We start from the raw sequence: 22,416 nt of genomic DNA, 5'->3' as shown, positions 1-22,416 counted from the left end.
TTGTGCCTAAAGAAATGTCAAAAACTGTAATTGAATTTTCATCCAATTAAATACTGAATAAGCATTTCCTATATAAAAGTGCCTAATTTTAGGGTACATAGGATATGTAAAATGAGCTAAGAATGGCTGAAAACATCTCTTTTTAGATGTCCACATTTTAATAAAACTGTAATTCATCTGGGAATACGTTTCCCTTTTAATGCCTTTTTAGGTTTCTCTTTTCTGTCAGGCTTGGCTAGAATCCTCTTCTACTTCCTATCTCAAGAGGCAGCCCATTTGACTCAGATAACTTTCATCATTCTTAAAATTCTGTTGCTAGGCTGCTTCTTTTCCATGCTGCAAAATCTGACTATAGCATATTCCATAAACCAAGTAGGAAAAAAATCCATTCCAAATGGCCATTTCTCTTAAATAGCAAATTTTGACTATCGTTATGTTGAAATGTGCCTTTGAGAATTAAGTATTGTAGATAGGGAGAAGTTTAAATTGCCATGGTAAGTAGACTTTATTGTATTGTTTCAATCTCTCTCAACATTAGTAGCTGTTTAGAGACTCATTTTCTTGAAGCAGAAAACAAAATGCCTTTCTCATGTGTATAGTTCATACCATATAATTTGGACACTTCAAGAATTTTGTTTTTAAAATTATATTTCAATCGTATCTTTTAAAATTAATTCCTATAAAAATACTTATACAGCACTTAAATAGGGCCTCACTAGCTAAAAGGTGGAAGATAAATTTTAAAAATGAGTATTTTCAATGTTTAAAATGAAAAGGGCACTTTAACATTCTACTTTTCTACTCCCAGACTGCCTTTATATAAGTCAGTGTAATATTCACTTGAGAGCTGAGGAAACTGGGGCAAAGGGAGGCTAAAGAACTTGGCCCAGGCTACACAGAATGCAATGGCCAGGCTGGGATCTCAAGTCAGCATATAAGTCCAAGACTGCATTTTAATCTATTGTGTTCTATTTCTTGTTTGAATAAACAGCAGACAATTGTTGTAGTGTTAAATCTAACATGATCAACACTTAATGAACAGTGACAGCAACATGACTGATCGCTTCTTCTAGAATATAAGTACTCCCAGTGAGGGATTAAAGAGGTTTTGGAATTGAGATTCAATTTTATGGCCATGAGAATAGCATATTGCTATTCCAGTGTGCCAAGTGCTAGCTTCGTCATCAGAAATTAAAAGCAGTTTCCCAAATTATCTTGCCTACTATCCAGCAATCACATGCTTCTCTTTTATATTGGCATTTCCCATAACAGGGAACACAGGTCTGAGCAGAAATTAGAAGCTCAAATTATATTTTAATTTTAAGAAATAAAATTAGTGAGTGAGATGAACAGATAATTTACTGTTTACTTCCAGCCTGTACATTTGCATCTCTGCCTTCTACTCAGTGTGCATGTGAGTAATATTATCAAATTGTTAAATGTGATATTTAAAAATAATTATATCAGTTATATCTCTTCCAATATAAATTTAGGTTCTGTTTTCAGCTTTAGCATTAGATTGGCAATTTAATGGTAAAATTTGAACTATTAGGTTATCAATACTCGGATTTGAACTAACTTTCTAACTTCCTCAAACTTTTGTGCAAAGCTTGATAGTTCCTTTCCTCTTCTTGATGAAACTTGGATTTTAAAAATCTATGTCCCTTAACTCACCTTTAAACTTCTCAGTTCTCACTTCCAGTTCTAAATTATTAAAATCCCCTCCCTTATTGAGTCATGAGGATGCAAATGTATGGCACACCTTTCGGCAGTGCCATTAGTCACCCTTTCAGACAATATTTCTCCCTTGCAGAAAATAAAACAAGGCATTCTATTAGTAGCTTTTATTCTTACCCTCAATATAGCCAGGAACAATTTAAAACAATTGTCTTAGGTATTGCAAACTTTCTTAACTTCTTTCTTTCTTCCCTTAGACACATATATTAGTAGGAGTCTTTTTTAAGCCCTTCCTGTATATTCAGAAAGATGCCACATCTGATAATATTCTCTTATGCCCTCCTTCCTCCACTTCAATTTTTAGAAAATAAATAATAAAACTTCACTGAAGAAATGGAAAGACTTTTGGGGTAAAAAAGGAGAATATTGTACTTATACCTCTGGGTATTCTAGGTCCCTGACATTGAAATCCAAATGGAGCAAGTTTGGGTCAAGGAGCCTCTGATGAAGCATGCTGTGGAGGAGGTGAGTCTCAGTACCACTTATCCCCACACCAGGCACAAGCAAACTTCAACCACAGCACAGCTATCTTCAGTTTTGCACATGCTGGTGTAAGTCCTCCATGTCAGAATACTAGTGAATAAGATCAAGGAATATTCTCATTGGGTTTTTACAATTATAGCCTGTCTATATTATCCCTACTTGGGGTAGACCAGCAGCCAGGCTAATATGCCATTGTCTCTAGTTTTTCTGCCAACACATCACTGAGAAAACATGACTTGTCTCTCGATCACAGTTTTGTCACTTTAATTATTGATCCCATATTAAGTTTCCTCATTTATTTTCCACTTTCTATTTCATACCCTTTGTATAGACATGCACTGGCCCCTGATTTAATACTCCAACATCAGACCCCATATACTCATCTGTAATACCGTTTATTTGCTATTCTTTACCCCTTAAAAATTGTCTATACTATCTCCATTTCCTTATTTTTTTATTTCATTTTCTATTTAACCCACTCCAATTAGGCCTTCAAATACAGATCTCTTTTACTTCTCTTCATTTTAGTTTCATCTCAGCTGTCACTTGCTTTGAAAGGAATGGTTTTTCTACCATTTTTAAAGCAGCCCCCAATTATATTACCATGCATGTTATCTTTGTAGCATCTATAATGTATTGATAGTATATTACTTATGTAATATATAATGCAATAATGTATTATTGTATTTATAATCTTCAGAGCATGTTACTATTTGGTATGTTGTTATTTATATTTTCTATGTGCTTACTATGTTTTTCCCAAACATATAAATTGCACAAGCGCATCAATCTTGAAGTCTATCTGCACATAGTTGTGACTTCATACATACTTTACTAAATGAAGAAAATCTTCTGCCCAGAGTCTCAACTACTTTTCCCAACTCTGAGTACTTGTATAAAGATACTGAAATGGTGCCTGTTAGATTGGAATAATTAGTACATTCCCTGGACCTTAGTATTTTGAACTGTTGTCTGCTTCCATGAGGTAAGGGAATAAGTAGCAAATGGTCTCTGCCATTCTAGTTAATTTCTCTCCAATTCCATTCAGCTCAGTAGACTTCACTAGAAGTCCCCAGGGCTAGATTATTAGTGATAAACCATGTGTAGGTCACTCCAAATTAATTCATTCTCTTTTGGTCTTTGTATGCTGTGTTATCAAATTTACTGAACAAAATAACCCTTCTGAATGCCAGATTTTCCATACTGAAGAGAAAAGTTGTTGAAAAATTCACAAAGTCTGATTCTATTTGTCCATATATCTTTCATTTAATCCCAGAATGTCTTGCTAAAAATTTTATTCACCTTATCAAGATTTTGAAAGTCTGTTTCTTCATAGACAAAGTTCAGAGTCAAAATTTAAGCCAGATTTTCCCTGAATTACAGGAGGATACAAGTAAAGAAATTTACATTAATGAAAGCAATGCTTATAACCATCATGATCCAAGAAGGCTGAAGACTTTCTTGATATTAATTAAGAAAGACTGGGTTTTGGAAGTTATTTGATTCTAATGAATGCTTTTGAGACATGAAATATGATATAAAACAGAATGGTAAAACTGAAATGAAGAAGGTCCTAATTAAGTAGCCAGGAGTATAGAATACAACCTTGAAAGCCAAAGGAATTGCAAAGAAAGGATTTTGAGGATATTGTGTTAATATTGCAAATGAGGTAGAGAAATAGTTTGAAATCAGAGAAATATCTTGTACAATGATACTGTCTTTCGGGATATTGTGATTATTTCTCTTTCAGGAAATCTACTTAACTGTTCTGAGGAAATAAATATATCTACAATCATATATTTGGTAGATTCCTTTAGAATGGCAATAAACACTTAGCAAAAAAAATTCTATTTTACTTGTGGAATTTTCATAATGCCAAGGGAACCAAGGTATTTTAGAGAATATAATTACAACAATACTTAAAAATGGATCAACGCTTAACAGTTTAGGCAAAGGATGTACAATTTAAAATTTAAGATAGTTTTTTTAATCACTTAAAATTATTAATGTGTTAATTAATGCTCTGCTAGTACTGCTACTGCACTCTACTTACTGCACTCTAACAGCCACTGAAAACTTTTGTGATCTTGAAAAACACTCAGATCTCTGAGATTTAAGGGGAAAAAAAGGAAGTTTTAAAGAAAACTCTAACCTTGTTGTCTTTTTACAGCTTGGACTCTCTAAAGTATTTTGTGATGAAGAAGGCATATAAAATAATAATATTAAACTATGCTTATTTAAGAAAAATAATATTGAGTTCCTTGAGGAGAAAAAATAGCTTTATTCAATAACATTTTGTTTGTTTTCATGACAACCTTTTCTTTTGGCCTTTTGTTATTTCATTTCTTTTTCAAAATTGTTAGAGGCATTTGATATATTTACTGAATCTCTGTTGCTTCACCAAAAAAAAAAAAAAATCAGTCACACTATTGAAAGACTATTTTCTTTTCAGTTGTGAGTGTTTTATTTTAGGACTTAGTAAGTTCTCCTTTCTTTTCTAAGGCATGCTAACTTCACCTTCATGTCTAAATAGACTTTGTAGACATAGAATATTCTAGAAAAGAAGTCTGCTTTAATATGAGATTAAAGGGATTTGATGATCTGAAGAATCACAACAATTGACTTGGAACTTTTCAGAGACCACCTCTACAAAGGAAAGGTCTCCTTCTCACCAGTGAGGCCCAATCTCCTGCCCTCTCCTGCATTCCTCTTACATACCTGTTCTTACCCTTCTCTTGCACTATTTTGTTCTTCCCTTTAATTGTGATAGTTCCTAGAATTTCTTTTATATTCTTCTTTTTTAATTCTGCTTTTTAAAAATTTATATATGTTAGGTGTATATATGTGGGGAGTGCATGTGATATTTTGATATCTGTATTCAATGTGCAATGATCAAACCAGGGTGATTGGGATACCCATAACCTCAAACATTTATCTTTTCTGTGTTGGGAACTTTCTAAATCTTCTTTTCTAGCTAATTTGAAATAAACAATAATTATGTTAACTATGATTTTCCTACTGTACTATCAAATACTAGAACCGATTCCTTCTAACTGTATTTTTGTACCCCTTAACTATTCTTTTCATTCTATACTCTTCCTATAATGTATTCTCTACTTTGTAATCATAACCACTGTCAGAACTGTAAAATCTCCACCGAAATCCCCAGGCAAAGTAAATTCCTTGACAGGTCATTCATTATCGGTGATAACACTTATGCTATATAACAGGTAATGGGTTTTGCATCTACATGATATTGGTGTCTAATTAAACACTGAAACTTTATGGCTAGTTTCAAGGAAATAGTAAATATTAACTTAAATAATAGCTGTAACAAACAGGATTCTTTATATTATGAAATAATTTTCTATTTACCATCTACTATTAGCACTTCTTATTCCTTTAAAATTATGATTTAGTTTATGCAATGATTTTTATTATATTAACCAAAATATGCTTCAATCATTAAAAATTGGAAACATAATATTTAACAGTATATTAATGCAATTTGAAATTACAGCTGTAAAATTAAAACAAAAAGGGAAAAAGTCAAATAAAATTTTTTTCTTTAATTTCTTAATATAGTTCAACATTTTATTTAAAGTAGGATTGGGTCCATGAACACTATAACTTGAAAATTTTATTTGAATATATTTTATATTACTTACTGATAAGTTTAATCCTTTATTAATATAGTTTTTATTTTTGTGTAATTTATTCTGCATTATGTTGGTCTATTAATTATTTAATTGATATAAAAAAGAAAAGCAATCTGAGAAAAACCTAACAAAAAACAAAAAACTGAATAATTACTGCCCCATACAGAATCACATTTTTATAAAAATTAAAGTTTCTATCCCTCAGAGAATAAATATGTTATTCTGAAAATTGCATACATGGCACATATTCAGTACTCAGTCATATTCTTTGACTTATCTATATTTCTAAGTTGTATAAGATAGTAAACAATGTATTTCCTCTTTGAAAGTATTAACTTTAGAACCTAAATTTATACACTGGCAAAGAATACCATCTCCACTTTTTCAAAACTGACTTCTAATATCATTATATTATCAGATACTACAATATAATATGTAGTGTTCCTTTAGAGCTCATTTTTCTAATAATTCATTGAAATACAAATAAGATGAATAATCAACAAAACCCTGAATAAAACTTTTAAATAGATAGCTCTATCTGTATAACTCTAAAGTATATCTTCTTTACATAGATATTTGCAAGTGCATTGGCATTTTTATTGAGACATATATACTGAACCATGTATAGCCTGCATTTTTAGAGAAAGGTATAGAAAAATCTTGTGATACATTTAGTCTCTACCTACCTTCCAAAACAGGTAAAGCCTATTCCAAGAGTAGCTTGGACTCAGTAAACTAGTTGTTGAGTTATAGATAACTGGAAGTAGAGCCGACAGTCTGCAAATCCTACTAAAAGAAAAGCCTACTGTTTACATTGGGCAAACCTGACTATATATATTGCAGATGTAAAAATCAAACAGCTCTAATAAACTACATTGATGAGAATGATTTGAGAGTTTCTGTAACATTTTAATTACACAATAAAAATCAGTTGAGCACTCACTGACCACTATTCTTGGGTATATTGTGCCTTCTGTTAAAAAAAAAAGTTTATTTTTAATGCTTCTTTTCTTCTCTCTCTCTCTCTCTCTCTCTCTCCTTTTTTTTTTATTTTTCAGATGACACGAGAACAATACATACTAGCAACACAACAGAATAACCTGCCAAGGACTGAGAATGCACAACTTTACCCAGTGGGAATTTATGGATGGCGAAAGAGGTGCTTATACTTCTTTGTCCTTCTGCTGTTGGTTACCATGATAGTTAACTTAGCCATGACAATATGGATATTGAAAGTTATGAATTTCACCGTGGTAAGTACCACCATGATTTTACATCTATTGCTTTTGAATCAAAGACTGTCCAGCTCTGTTTTTATTTTTTTATTTTTAATCAAAAGTTATTCATCTCTATCTTTACAAATATATATCTTTAAATTCCAATGTTTGTCATTTTAATTTAAGCCTACATTTAGTATGTTTAGTCATGATATACATATGATATTACTACCTGGCACTTAAGTGTGGGAAATTTGTATCATGAGACAGCACAGCAAATTGATTCACTGGAAAATTAGAAGACATTTAACCAGTAAGCCTAAATTAGTGCTTATGATATCTTGGAATTTAAGGTATAAGACTCCTAATTTAAGAAGTCTGTTTTTAGAGATATTATTTCACAGTAAACTTAACATTAATATTATAACTCACAAGTGCCTTGGAATTACTCCATATAGAGTATATGCCACTATATCTCCCTTCTGTATAATATACTGCATGATTGAATCTAAACCTTGGAATGTCTTCTGAGCTACATAGAACAATGTCTATAATTGCCATCAGCTGGTGACCCCATTCTTTTAGAGCACATACCCAGTAAATAGAAGATGGAAATTAAATAAAATTTTAGGAAAATTAATGACAAAAATGATTATATAACTAATTTATTGATGAATTTTGGTTCAGTTTATTGAACGCATACAATAACTGTATAAGCTTGACTTAGGTGTGAAAAATGTGCTGTTTCAGCAAAGTCTGGTTTAGTTCATTTCATAGTTTGTGGCTAAATCCTTAAATTTCTCCGTTCAGCTTTAAACATTCTGCCTTTGTTTGGAGAACTCAGATGTCTTTACTTACAATCAGTTATCTTTTACTTGCTGACAGACTACTATTATTCTTTAGAACTCTGTATCCTCAGGGGTGAGTCTAAAGCTGGCTGTTTAACTTCACTGATAATATTCCTATACTGGGCAGATATATTTTTTTAACTCTGCTAGGTATTGATTTAGCAGGAATCCTCTCTTCCTGACTTCACTAACACCTAATTCTAACTTGTAAACAGAATTTCAAAAGAGAAAGTGAGCCCAGCATTTGTCCATGTTGTAAGGCACCACAATCTTGGTGCATATGCTCATGAATAAAAATGCGCTGAGCAACAGTTCCATTTTTCCTAATACCGTGCAAATTTTGAAGAGTATTGATCAAAAAAGAAACTAAAGACAAAGGAAGGATGAGCAGGAGTCAGTTCGTTCCTAGAGTTGGAAAATAATAGCTATGTCCTAGACACAGATATGTGTTCAGGGCATGGATCAAGGCATGTGGGTCACCTGAGGGTGGCTCCAGGTAGAGATGAGGGCTGATAGGCAAATTATTGCTTATGAAATTCTCTGTTGATGCATCTGAAACCCTCATTCGTGTAAGAGTTGGCTTGGTTTCCCCTCTCATTTGAGACTAGTTTGGTATAAACGTCACCAACTCTACCCCTGCTGTTTCTGTTCTTAGCTCTGCTCCTGCCTTCTCTGACTAGTGTCTGGGTTTCATTAATGATTCATTTATCATATGGTAGGGGCAGTGTTCATGCTCCTGCCAACTCTTTTGTGCTACCTTCAATATCAGCCAAACTATCAGTTGCTGATGTCAACATTTTCAAACTCATTTTTATCTTAAAAAAAAAATGGAAAAGAGATAAAGAATAGGGTTTTCTCCAAAGTTTGAAATGTCGAGTATATTGTTTGATTTCCTCTCTCAAAAGGTATCTTTCAAAAGCTCCTGAAAGGGAATCAGCTCTCTAGTTTCAGGGAGCCTTGATTCTATCCAATGACCAGACCACGGGAATTTTCAGGTTCAAGCCATGTAAGCTCTCACACGTTATTTAAATTAATTAGGAAAACATACTTAAATACATTAACTGTGTGGCTACATGCATCACACTCCCGATACCTTGCCTCATGCTGACACCAAGCCTGGATGAGCCTTCCATGGGACATAATTGAAACAATCGCCTGTGTCTTCAGGATACTTACAGGCCTCAGAGTTTCTGTCACCCATGAAGCTCTCTAATTTGAACCTCAGCTGGTCAAATTGTAAATGCCAACATAGTTTTAGGGATAATAAAAGGGGTTGTTTCCAAAGGAGTCCTGGTATTTTTTTTTTCATTTTTCTTTTGTTTAAATTATGATTTTTCCTTTTCAGAATCAAAAGAAACACTGTCCTTCCTTCAGCCATGAAAGCTATTTGCATGTAGCTGAAGTAAATGTACAGAAGTTGTAACAATTCTATCAAGATAGTGTTTGTAAGATTAACAAACTCTCCATCGCACTGTAGTTATTTATAATTTATCAGAGAAATTCAGAATTCCTTAAGTAGATTTTAGCAGTCCTGAATACTACATATTAAGTGGTATATACTTGAGAAGTATAAAAATAATTTGTAATCCTCTTATATGAGAGCAGTAAAAAAAAAATCAATTTTATGTTTCCACTAGCACATTATGTTTGTGTCTGTCTCCACAGAGAATACTAAAGACTAGTTGCCGCACCATTGGGAGAAGCAGAAAATAATGTGTAAATTGTTTGGGAAGTATTATTGATCTGGACAAAATGTATTTCACTTTTATTATAAGTGTTGCCATCCAAAACAGGAAATATGTGGCTGTTAACATCTTTTATTTGAGCAAACAGGACATGTTATTGTTATCAAAATGTTGTATTTTCAGCATAGCAAGGATAGCTGCCAACCTGTTTTATGATGCTTGTTGGAGTCCATCATTATGACCAATATTGTGCATGATCTGTAGGGTTGAAATGATCTTATTTGGGGGAAATAATTTGTGTTTCTAATTTTGTGCAAAATAAAATTATTTGGCTTATTGAGATACCCAGTTGAAGAAAACCAAGAAAAAGGAAATGAGTTCATACTACAGGGTGAAAGACTTCAGACAGATGTAAGCAATAATATCCTGGCTATGAGAGTTGATAAATGTAGAAGTGAGTTGAACAGGGAGATTCTGAAACTTCATTATATTGAGATCAGTGTAACCCAATTACATGGTTTTTAGTCATTGTTGTTTGGTTGATTGCTATAATATATTTGTGGTTCAACATAAATGGGCTATTCTAGCAAGTCTATCAAATCCAACCATTCTGCTGAGGCAACATTCTTTTCTATGTTCAAGTTTCATTCTAAGTAAATTAGCTCCATATTTAAAAATTGTAAATTAATACAATAATATTCATTTTAAAAATAGTACCAACTAAAAGTTGGTGGCATCCAACTGCAACATAGTTCTATTATATATGCTAACTAGCCAGCAAAACAAAGAATGGAAACATAAATAGCATTTATTAAGCAAAGGGGGAGAGCAAAGTCATGAATGTTCTTACTGAGAAGTCAAGAAAACCCAGATGTAGGCAATAATTGAAACAATTAGTTGATTGAATAAATTGGAGAAAAAAAATTCTTAGAGGCTTATATATAATCATTGTGATGAATGTTCGCTACAAAGAAGTCCCAAGAAAAGAAGGATTGAATATCATCATAATTTAGGATTAACCAGGAACTGGGAAATTTTAGTTCAACCATCCATATATTGCTAGAGGTCACTTTCCAGTGTTCTCTCTATTTGGTCAGTTAGCATCTGCTTAAACCCTCCTTTCAAACTATCCCATTAAATCACTGTATAGTTTATTATTATTAAATATATTGACGTTTTGTTGCAGTCTCCTTTTCAAAGATGGAATTCTAGTTGTTATTTCAATATGACAGGAATTTTTTAAATTAATTTATCAAGACCACCATATGTTCTCATATACCCCCCCACACACAGATCCTTTATCACATTTTCAATGTTTAAAAATCAGAATAAGTAAGGGAGATCCTTATGCAATTATTTTTATTTATTTCATTGCCACCTGCTTTTCTTCATTTCAAATATTAAATATATTGCACATCCATGATTATATGTTTACAAAAAGAACAATCCTTTCAAGATATCTTTCTCTTTATAGATATAGGCCATAGAGTCATCTCGATTCTTTCTATCATATTTTAAATGTGCCATTCTAAAATTGAGAGTATACATGCTGCAATGTTTAGTTTTCTCCTTTATTTCTAAAGCTAAAATTTTTTGAAGTTTTTTTGTTGAAATATAAAATGCACATTTTTGTGTATTAAATCCTGTATTCTTTCTAATATCTTGTTTAATGAAATACCACATATTCTCATGTTATTCTTGTGACCAATTCTTTTTTTTTAATCTTCATTATTAATCCAGTGGCTTTTCATAGCCATTATCACTCTACTGAAGATGTCTACAGTACCTTTGCAATATTCTGTCATTAGTCACTGTGCTTTCCAAAGATTAGTTACCCACCACAGGTTTCTTCATTTCTCTCTCTAGTAGGGTAATTTTTGAATGAACTTTTTCATCCCTGTGTACGCAGCCAGTTCTTATATTTATCAAAGCTGTGTCCTCAACTCAAGTACATTTTTATTTAGTGTCTAGAATCTATTGATATGGAAAGACATATGCAAAGTTTAAATTTGAAATAAGCACAGGCTTCATTAGCTTTTAATTGTATTTCTCCACTCCTTAGCATATTCATCACAAAACAGTTTATGTTTCTATGACCTTGTTCATTGTCTATTATATTTCCACTCCCCCAGAGAGAATGTAAGCTCTATAGGACCAGGATTTTTGACACTTTTTCCATTTCTGTATTCCTAAGGCAGAAGACAGTGCCTGCCAGATAATCAGTCCTTAATAAATAATTGTGGAATAAATATCCATCTTTGACATTACTTGCATTGAAAGACAGCTAATTTTTCATGTCACTATGCCATACATCCTTCCAAAGAGCCATTTTAAGCTGAGAAGAATTGGTGCAAGGACTACCAATGACCCCATTGCTATTTAAGGCCTCTTGCACAGAAGATGCTTCCTTGGTCTATGCAGCGGTATTTAACTGTTTTTCTAGGCAGAACACCAAGTTAATCATTCTCAGCATCCCTTACATTCAAGACCTCACACATTCCAGGGAGTCAGGGCCAATCTTGAGTATCCACAGCAGTAGTACAGACAGCTACCATTATTGCACTTTTAAACTATGTATTGTAAAAATATTTTATCCTAAGAAGATTATAAATATATATATATTTAATGCAAATAATAATAATCAATATTAACAACTGTACCACCATCACCCAACTGAAAAAATAAACTTTACCAATATCTCCTAACTCTATCTAGAGATGAGCACAATCCTGAATAATGTTCCTGCATTTATTTAGTTACACATATGTGTATAATTGCTTGTATAAAATTTAAGCATTATATTGTTTTTACCTCAACAATATGTTTGGGAGATTTATCCCTTGTGTAGTTGCAATTTATTTACTTAATTTAATTGAATTAATATCCCTTATTTATCCATTCTCATAATAAGTTTTCAATGTATTCTTGTTCTTGTTTAGTTTTCTATCACAAACAATGATCCTATGAACATTCTCATATGTCCCTATTGATAATTATAATTGCACAAGTAAAATAGTTTCTTTAGGTTCTAGAGTCTAGGATGTAAGTTCAGGACTATTAACCTTTAATGCCATTTTTTCCCCCAATGTGACTGAATCAATTTATATCAACACTAACAACTTGTAGGGGTTTCTTTTGTCGAAATTACCAACTTAATTCTTAGAAGACAATTAATTGCCACTTAACCTAACTTGTTACCTCCTAAGCCACAAATCTGACCATCAGTCTATCTCATGAAGATCCTCATTTGTTTATTTACTTTTTGGTTAATTAATTGATTGATTAATGTGTCCCTTTCTGGTAGATTTATTCTTACATTTATTTTATTCATAGGTATTTATTCATGTATCTTATCTCTATGAAAGGATTTACTATGCTGTATTAGATATATAATTATGGTTCATCTAAATATATACCACTTCTCTACCAGACTTCCTTCTGCCCCCACCCCCATCCCGTTGATATGGACGTTCATAAGGAGCAGAGGCTCGTCTTATTTTCTTATTTATCTTGGAATCTTGGTTGGGCACACAGTAGGTGATACATTATTTTTTGAATATATATAATTTTAAAAGATGTAGATTCACTTTCACTAGCGGGCTTATCAAACTTAATGTTTTAACTCTTCCACTTGTTCTTTCAGTAAATCTGCTTCAGATTCCAACCAGATTCCATCTTTAGCTGAATTTTCCTATCTCATTAACAAAGGGGCATTACTCAAGCCCATTCACATCTTTTAGCCAGTGACCAGCTTCCCTGATAGGAAGACAAATGTAGCACACATTCTCCCAGAATACGAAAGTACTTAGGAATGATAGTTTTTCAGTGAAAGTGTAGTCCTTTGAAGTTCTAATTACTAGATCTGGCTGACTCCCTCAATAATAACTACAGTAAAATCCCACCCTTTTATTTCTCTCTCTCTCTCTCTCTCTCTCTCTCTCTCTCTCTCTCTCTCTCACACACACACACACACACACACACACACACACACACTTGGATTTTATTTAAAATCACTTTTTTACATTATCTTCCTTGAGGTAAGATACGTTGGTAAATAAGAGGCACCATAGGCTGGCAATTACTGGTAAAATACTACCAACTATCAGAACCTCTATGCTACCATGTGTTTACAACCCCTCTAGAAAAGTATGGCCTTTAACTGAGAGATAAAATCACTCTGTGTTTCATGACTTCCAGCCTCATCTACTACAGTGGACCCTCACAGCCTATCCATCAAAATCAGACATAATTTCCCCAAAGACCTCTTCATTTAACAGTTGGAAACTATGGAATACTAAGATTTTCTAGAAATTTGGTAACCCAATTTGGTGGCCCAATCATCTCATGTGTAGGTGATTTTGTGAACTTACCTTTGATTATAAAAGTAAAACACACATACATATATGCAAACACACACATGCCAAACAAAAATAATCCTCACCAATTATAATCTAATTTCCAGGTAGTGAAAGAAAAATGAAAAGGATCAATAACAGCAGAAGCTAGAAAAGGGGAGAAATTTTATTCAAGGAGTCCAAAAGGGCAAACTCAGGGGTGTAAGTTTTGTTATTTGCATTTCTCACAGAATTGTTATGGAACATTGACCTAAATCAGACATCTCAAGAGTTCTGAACCTCATGGTCTTTCCTACTAGTAAGCATTCATTTCTCTCAAAACCCCATAAATATATCAGGAACTATTTCTTATATGCAACAATTTAGAAACATAAAGCAAAAACTATTTCTTATATGCTATAAAAACTATTTCTTATATGCAACAATTTAGAAACATAAAGCAAATTCATTTTTATATTCATAAATGTTATATAACCAGGGAACAAATCTTGAGTCTCTATTACCTGGCAGTGGGGTATTTTCTTAGGCAAAATCAGTGTCGACAGCAAGATTTTCTTAGATTGCTGGTACTGCCACAACCATCTCAGAAAAACCACCAAGCACTGGTCAAAAGTCTAAACTCTGGCCCATTTTGTCCATTTATTAGCTATGTTACCAAGGGTGAGTTATTTAAACTGTAGCTCAGTTTCCTTCTCTATAGAAAGAGTGCAATATTATTATCTATTATTATTATCTATTTCATTAGGCTCATATAAAAATCAAAAGAATTAAAATAATGAAAATGCTTCAGAAGTACCTGGTGTATACTAACAAGTATCTAAGTGTTTGCTGTTATTATCATTCTTAGTCATTTTCTGCTCTTTCATTTTCACAGAAATTCTATCCACTGTGTGAATTATTAAATAACTTGATTCTTTCTATTAAGGTTGAGCATAAAACAATCCCAGACACATGAAAGGATCTCAATAAGTGTGTATTAATAAATACATAAGTAAATAAATAAGAGAGTTTATAATCGTATTAATACCGATGATATGCATTAAGGTTAAGGGCATGAATCTTGGAGACAGCCTGATTCACATGCAGGCTCCATGACTGGCTGCTTAGCAAGGTGACTTTGTGCTGGTTACTTAACCTCTCTATCTCCAGTGTCTTCATCAGTAAAATGGTGATAATAATGTTGACCTCGTGGAGACATTAGAAGTATTAAGTGAGTGAATTTTTGTAAAAGCTCTTAAAATAGATCTTAGAGTAAGCACTCAATTTGTGCCAACTAAGTATAATGACAAATATTATTCTCATGCATGATTATCTGTGAATAATGAAACTTATTGTATATAGTACATTTTATCAGGAAAAATGTCCTATTCCCTTAGGATGATGAAGGGATAATAAAGATTCCTTATTAAATTCTAATTTAAAGCTGACATATAAAAATGGTTTACATGAAACTTTTAAGAGCTGTCAACAATCATTATTATTTTGATGACACAAGGCTGATTATTTTGAAAACCTACATTACTCGAAAGCAACCTTTCTGGCCTGTCTGAACGAGGGAGCTTATTTGTCAGAGAGAGCTAATCTCCTTTTTGAACCATCTGAAAAATCTAATACTTAAAAATTATCTGGATATTAGAGTGGGATTTTTATTGTTGATTCTAAATGTTCTGAGTGTCTTTAATGATCAGAGTATTAAATTATTACATGACTGAGATATTTTATTATCAATTATTTTTTATAACACTCTGGATTATAACCCTTTAGGCCTAACTCTTTAAATATAAGAGCAAAGTTTAAGATGCTGGGGAGCCCATATTTATTTAGCATGTAGTTTATTAACAAGATTATATGCTTTATAGACAGACCTTATTGAATTTCACAATAATACTGCAAAACAAATATTGTATCCCTTTGACAGATGAAGACACAGAAACTTAGGGAAATTAAATAAACTTCTCAAGGTCACACTGATGAGGAAGATTAGAAACATGGGCTATGCAATTTCAGAGTTCCTGCTCTTTCCACCACATACCATTGTATCAATGTTATTAAAATTAAATTAAAATTAATTCTTTCAATATTCTTCATTAAATAATTTACTCCCTTTAAATGGTATACCTCAGTGCATTCATACAACACCATTAAATATATAAATACGATATTACTGATTTATAATTATATTTTGAACTTCTTGGGCAAAAGACACATCAATACCCTCAACTCTTATTAATTTAATGGAGAAATGGACCTCATCTCTCACAGTCAGTGAGTAATTAGAATGGTTAAAACTGCTGTGTAAGCTCCAAGCATGATTACACTTTTGAGTTTGGCAGAGTAGGCATTAGGTTTAATTTCTGGATAGAGCAATGACACTTATTAATGGCACCTTTATAAAGGAAACAATGATTTTTCAGAAAGGCTATTTTATTCCAGTGATTGCAGTCTAGTCTTTGCATCGGTTAAAGTATGTTTTGCTGAGGATTAACTAATTGGCCATGATAAGAGACCACGCTGAAGGTGATTTAGATCATCATTTTTGTCCACCTTTCTGGGCTGCCATTTCCATTTTCCCAGTCCATTCCTCAGCACATGCATCATGTCATGGTGCTCACCCTGGAGCCGAGATGGGGCTCCGCCTTCTGGGGCAGGACTACAGCTCTGCAGGTGAATGCCAGGAACAGCAGACTGCACGGGTCCCTCAGCATGGTGTGTGTGGATTTATTACAGACTTGATGAGAGTGAATGATATCATTAATGTTGCAAGACTGCTTCCATTATAACCCTCTGTTTGCACCTCCTCATAATTTTCTGACAAATTGTCCCTCTCAGATGAAATCTTTCATGCTTAGTCTTAGCCCAGCAGTACATTTTCTCTCCTTGACTTTATAAAGAAAAATTTAGTCATTTTTATCCAAGTTCAAACAACTACCAAGTGATAGTTCTGTTTACTGAAATAAACTGCAAAAAACTGTGGCATAAGATAAATCACAAAACTATACATAGCATGTGCAAAATGAAGTTCATTAGAATACTAGGAGAAAAACTAAAGATTAAGAGAATTAGCTATTAAATAAAAAGTTATAGAAATCACAGACTTGTTAATTAATATGTTTAATACATTGTATAATATACTAGATCTGGAAAAGACCATAGGTCAGTGCTGTCTTTTTACATAAGAGGAGACAGAAGTCTAGAAAATTAAAATCACTTGCCCTTGTGAATAGCTCACAGCCAGGACATAGAATAGATTAAATCACATTGAATGTAATGAAATATGTGTGTATCTCCACATGTGTACTTATTCTCACAAATAATGGCACATATTCATCTTATATAATTTGACTATTTTAGTAGGAAATTAAGGGAGGAAGAGTAATTATCTTAAGAAGAATTAATGTTTTTGTTATTTTGGAAAAAAAAGTAAGTATTTGCTTTTCAAAAGCATAATTGAACTGTGCTTTTGGTTTGGGGGATGGACATACTTGAAGCTCTGACTTGGGGGGAGGGGGAACAAGGGCAATATAAGTAACCTAAACTTTTGTACCCCCATAATATGCTGAAATTAAAAAAAGGGGAAAAAATCCAAATCATAATTCCAGTATCCATATTTGTAGTTATAAATTAATAAATGGCTGACATAAATTAAAAAACATAAAAAAACAAAGAAATGTGCTGTTTGCTGTTTCCAGTAAAGATAACATTATTTTAATAAAAATCTTATTGGGCAAGAATTTATATGAATTTGTCATTTTGAATAATAATAACACCATAGACCTTTTATTGCTAGTTTGTTAACTCATCTTCAGACCAAATTAATATTAGTACTATTTATTATAAGCAGATTTAGTTTGAAGTTTTCTATCTGTGCTGGTATTTTTTAATACCCCTGGAAATCACCATTAAAACTCCCTTGCAAATAATTACTCTGTGCTAGAGGCTATTTATGTCAGCTGAGAGCTGAAGCTTCAGGATAGACAACCACTCCATTCCCCAAAGCACTGGTGATGGACCACAACACATTTCTAGATGTATTCAAGTGTAATTCAACTTTTCTTTTAAATTTTGTAATTGAATAATGTCATTAGAGAAGTACATAACTGTTTTCTTACAATTTACATATTTTGGCCATTAAAAACTTTGTATTTTACACCAGGAAGACACACCTATTACAATCAATGCACCTACACTGACACATCATTGTCACCCAAAGTCCATCATTTACGTAAAGATTCATTCTTGGTATTGTACATTCTATGGGTTTTGATAAATGTATAATGGCATATGTCCACCATTATAGTATGATACAGAATAGTTTCAGTGCCTTAAAAATCCTCTATGTTCTGCCTAATCATCCCTCTCTCCTCCCTAACCCCTGGCAACCACTGATCGTTTTACTATCTCCGTAATTTTGACCTTTCCAGAATATCCCATAGTTGGAATAGTACAATATGTAGCCTTTTCAAATTGAATTCTTTCCTTTAGTAGTATGCATTTAAGGTCACTCCATATGTTTTAATGGCTTAAATATCTGATTTCCTTTTATCACAATAATACTCTATTGTCTGGATGTGCCAAAGTTTAATTATGCACTCACCTAGTGAATAACATCTTGGTTCCTGGTTGCCTCCAAGTTTTTGCAATTATAAATAAAGCTACCATAAACATCCATGTGTTAGGATAATACATAATGATTGAGAAGTCATACTTGGTTATACAAATAAGTTTTTCCTTCTTTTTTGAAGACCAACTTGAAATATGTATGATTCTTAGAATGACGGATCTTTAAAGAGTAATTATAACATCAGTTATGTACCCCAAAGAAGTAATCATAAATGTGAAGAAAAAATTTATGTCTAAAGAAGCATATCTTGTATTTATATGAGGCAATGTAAAGATATAAACAAGGAGAAGAATTAAAGATATAATACATTTATATGCATATCAATCATTAAAAATTATTTTCCAAACAATATTAATAATTTTGAATAAGTGTTATGGTATAGCATAAAGGGAAAAGTGCAGATTCAAAATAATGTATGTGCTATTACTTCAAGTCTCTAAAAAGAATTGCACAGAAAAAGACATTAAGCAAAAAGCTAAATATTAATTAATAATTATCTCTAGTTATGCTCTTAGAAGTTTTTTTTCCAATTATCTTCTTGTCCTTCTTTTAGTATTTTTTATTCAATGAATGTGATTTTATAATTAGTTAAAATATTATTCTTAAAAATAAAAAGCAAATCTACCTTTGAAAATCTATGTGAATTTCACTTTACTGTGTCCAATATAAAAAGTCTTTGAATGTTTTCTTTAATTAAATTTAAAAGTGGTTATCAGTGAAAATCTAAATGTTTTACAGACTTCATGAAGTAATAATGAGTACTTAAAAGTAATACTTTGCCAATTGAAAATCCATGTTACTATGCTATTATTTCTATTTTACTTAAGAAAATTTGAAACAAGTATTCAATTTTCAAACCAACAAACTATTTCCTTCAAGATGAAATGAGACTTTTAAACCTGCCAAGATGGGATCAATCTATATTTTACTAAAGAAACACATAATCCCAGATTAGCAACACTTTCATCTTCTTATGTCTGTCTGCTAAAATAGTATCAAGCACAAGGAAAAAAAAATCTTACTGACCTGGTAAAACCTATATAGGAATCTAATCTTTATTTATAAACCATTGGATATTAGATCAAGAAATATTTCAATTTTTCTCACCAATTGTTTTTATATTAAAATGAATTTTGTCCCTATTAAACAGTCTAAGCTGAATAACTAGAAATTTATTATGTCTGGTTTGCCATTGAATGTGAAGTAGCCAAACTTGACTGCCTTGGTTATGTTTTCTTTTGTACTGTAAGGATGAAAGGACTTGATTCCCCATCTGACTAATCAGGTCTCATTCTTGCACTTACTGTGATATATTTATACAGTCATGTCTTGCTTAACAATCGGGGATACCTTCTGAGAAATGTATCTTTAGGCACAATTTGATCACTGGGTGAACATAGTGTATTTACATACACCTTGGTGGTTTAGCCCATTACTTACCTAGGCTACAAGGTATAGCCTAATGCTCCTAGGCTACAAGCCTGTACAACATGTTACTGTACTTAAAACTGTAGGCAGTTATAACACAATGGTATTTGCATAACTTAATGCATCTAAATATAGAAAAGTTACAATAAAAATGTAGTATAAAAGATAAAAAATGGCCTACCTGTACAGGACATGTAACATGAATGAAGCTTACAGGACTGGAAGTTACTTTGGGTGAATGAGTGACTGAGTATTGAGTAAATCTGAAGGCCTAGGACATTACTGTACAGTACTGTAGACTTTATAAACACTGTACACTTAGGCTACACTAAATTTATTATTTTTTCTTTCTTCAATAATAAATTACCTTAGCTTACTATAACTGCTTTTACTTTTTAAACTGTTAAATTTTTTAACTTTTTATCTCTTTTGTAGTAACACTTAAACACAAAAACACTGTACAGCTGTATATTGTGTTCTTCTCTATAAGCTTTTCCTATTATGTTTTTATTTTATTTATTTAATTTTTTACTTATTAAACTTTTTTGTTAGAAAATAAGACACAAACACACACATTAGCCTAGGCCTACATAAGGTTAGAATCATTAGTATCACTGTCTTCCACCTCCACATCTTGTTCCACTAGAAGGTCTTCAGGGGCAGTAACATGGAGCTGTCATCTCTTATGAAAACAATGCCTTCTTCTGGATACCTCCTGAAGGACCTGCCTGAGGCTGTTTTACAGTTACCTTTTTTTTTTTTTTTTTTTTAAGGAGTAGAAGGATTACACTCTAAAATAATGCCAAAAATTATAGTAAATACATAAGCCAGTATCATAGTCATTTATTCTCATTTTCAAGTATTATGTATAATACTTTTATATGACTGGCAGCACAGGTTTGTTCACATCAGTGTCACCACAAACACGAGTAATATATTGTGCCACAATGTTATGACACCTATGATGTCACTAGACAATAGGAATTTTTCAGCTCTTACGGGACCACTGTCATATATATGTAGACTGTCGTTAACTGAAGTAGTTTTATATGGCACATGACTATATATGCATATTTTAAAGCAGGACATTACTTTCTCAGCTGGTAACTTCATTCATTTAAATTGACTTGATAATTTTGTTTTGGATATCTTTCACCACAAAATAAACTTAAAAGTCTCATAAAATAGCAAAACTTATAGTTCTACTATAACCATTATACGTATTACCTCCTTCATTTGTTTTTCTGATATATTCTAGGCAATAAAGATTTCTATTTGGGATTAAATCTATATTTACATGAAGAACTGAGAAAAGGATATACATTCAATTTTTCCTTAAGATCACCTTTAAAGTAGCAAGTGCAATACAATGTGCTATTGTACTGAAATAATTTCCAAATATGTATTATTTTAAGTAAAATTAGTGAAAGATAACAGATTATTCATTGACCTTTATTTGGCTATTATCCCTTCTTAAAATAAATCGCTATAGTCTATCTTATTAAAAGTGTGGATAAAAATCCTTCCTGAGTGTTACTACCACAGGATCTATAGGGTTTCCTACTGCTAATCTCCTTGTTCTTAGGTAATTCTGTATTCATTTGGCCGAAACTTTTTAAGTATCTCCAAGTGTAGAAATATCAAATTGGAGGCAGACAAAAACTCAAAAACTGCTGATGCCTTGCAAAGTTTCACCAATATGAAAATCAACCAAAATCAAATTCCTACACTTAAGACAACTCTGGTTTTCTCTTTTGAGAACATCAAATATAGAATGACTTGCTCAATCACATCTACAGTAAATAATAAATATGTTATTTTTATTTGTTCACTAAATTATGACCAATGAATTATCCCATATCCATGAATGTTGTTCAAGGCAATTCAATGCAACTATTTGTATTATTCCTTGGAGAATATGTACAGTATAAGTAGCTGATTTATCTATTCCTTAAAGAAGGTGTATTCTAAGTATTTGTTTAGTGAGCTGTTGACAGTTTAGATATTGATTGATATGTTACCTGAAACAAGTGGTTATGAAAAAATTAGAATTATAGTTATTGTCATTGAACATGCCCCAAAATTCTTCTCTTTCACTTTAAGTCTGTGTTGTAAGTCTATAATCATAAGGCTCTACTTTGAGATATGATTAATCTATGCTAATATAGCCATAATTTTGAAAATTTTATGGCTAATGAAAGAAATTAATTTGTGACTCAGATTAGCTATCCTTTTCTTTTTTATTTCCTATAGCAAATATCCAGATATATCCAGATATATTCTTTGCTGTTCTTGTACTGGGGTGTGATGGACTGCTATCATAGCAACTCTCCTCAGAAGCAATTAACACTCTGATTTACAGTCAACTGTATTACTTACCAAA

General features: G+C 32.2%; 1 protein-coding gene across 3 annotated transcripts in view; it reads left to right on the top strand.

Annotated features, from left to right (window-relative positions):
• Positions 1-6,937: 6,937 nt before the first annotated feature.
• Positions 6,938-22,416, top strand: part of SGCZ (sarcoglycan zeta) — a 229,309-nt gene continuing 213,830 nt past the window's right edge. For all 3 annotated transcript variants that reach the window (XM_045535358.1, XM_045535359.1, XM_045535357.1), the window contains exon 1: positions 6,938-7,132. In XM_045535358.1, the coding sequence (XP_045391314.1) occupies positions 6,938-7,132 (195 nt within the window). The remainder of the gene's footprint in view (positions 7,133-22,416) is intronic.

The sequence above is a fragment of the Lemur catta genome, chromosome 22 (genome assembly GCF_020740605.2).
Source record: "Lemur catta isolate mLemCat1 chromosome 22, mLemCat1.pri, whole genome shotgun sequence".
In the NCBI taxonomy this organism is placed as follows: Eukaryota; Metazoa; Chordata; class Mammalia; order Primates; family Lemuridae; genus Lemur; species Lemur catta.
Note: the sequence above shows the minus strand (reverse complement) of the source record. Positions and strands in the feature narration are given on the sequence as shown.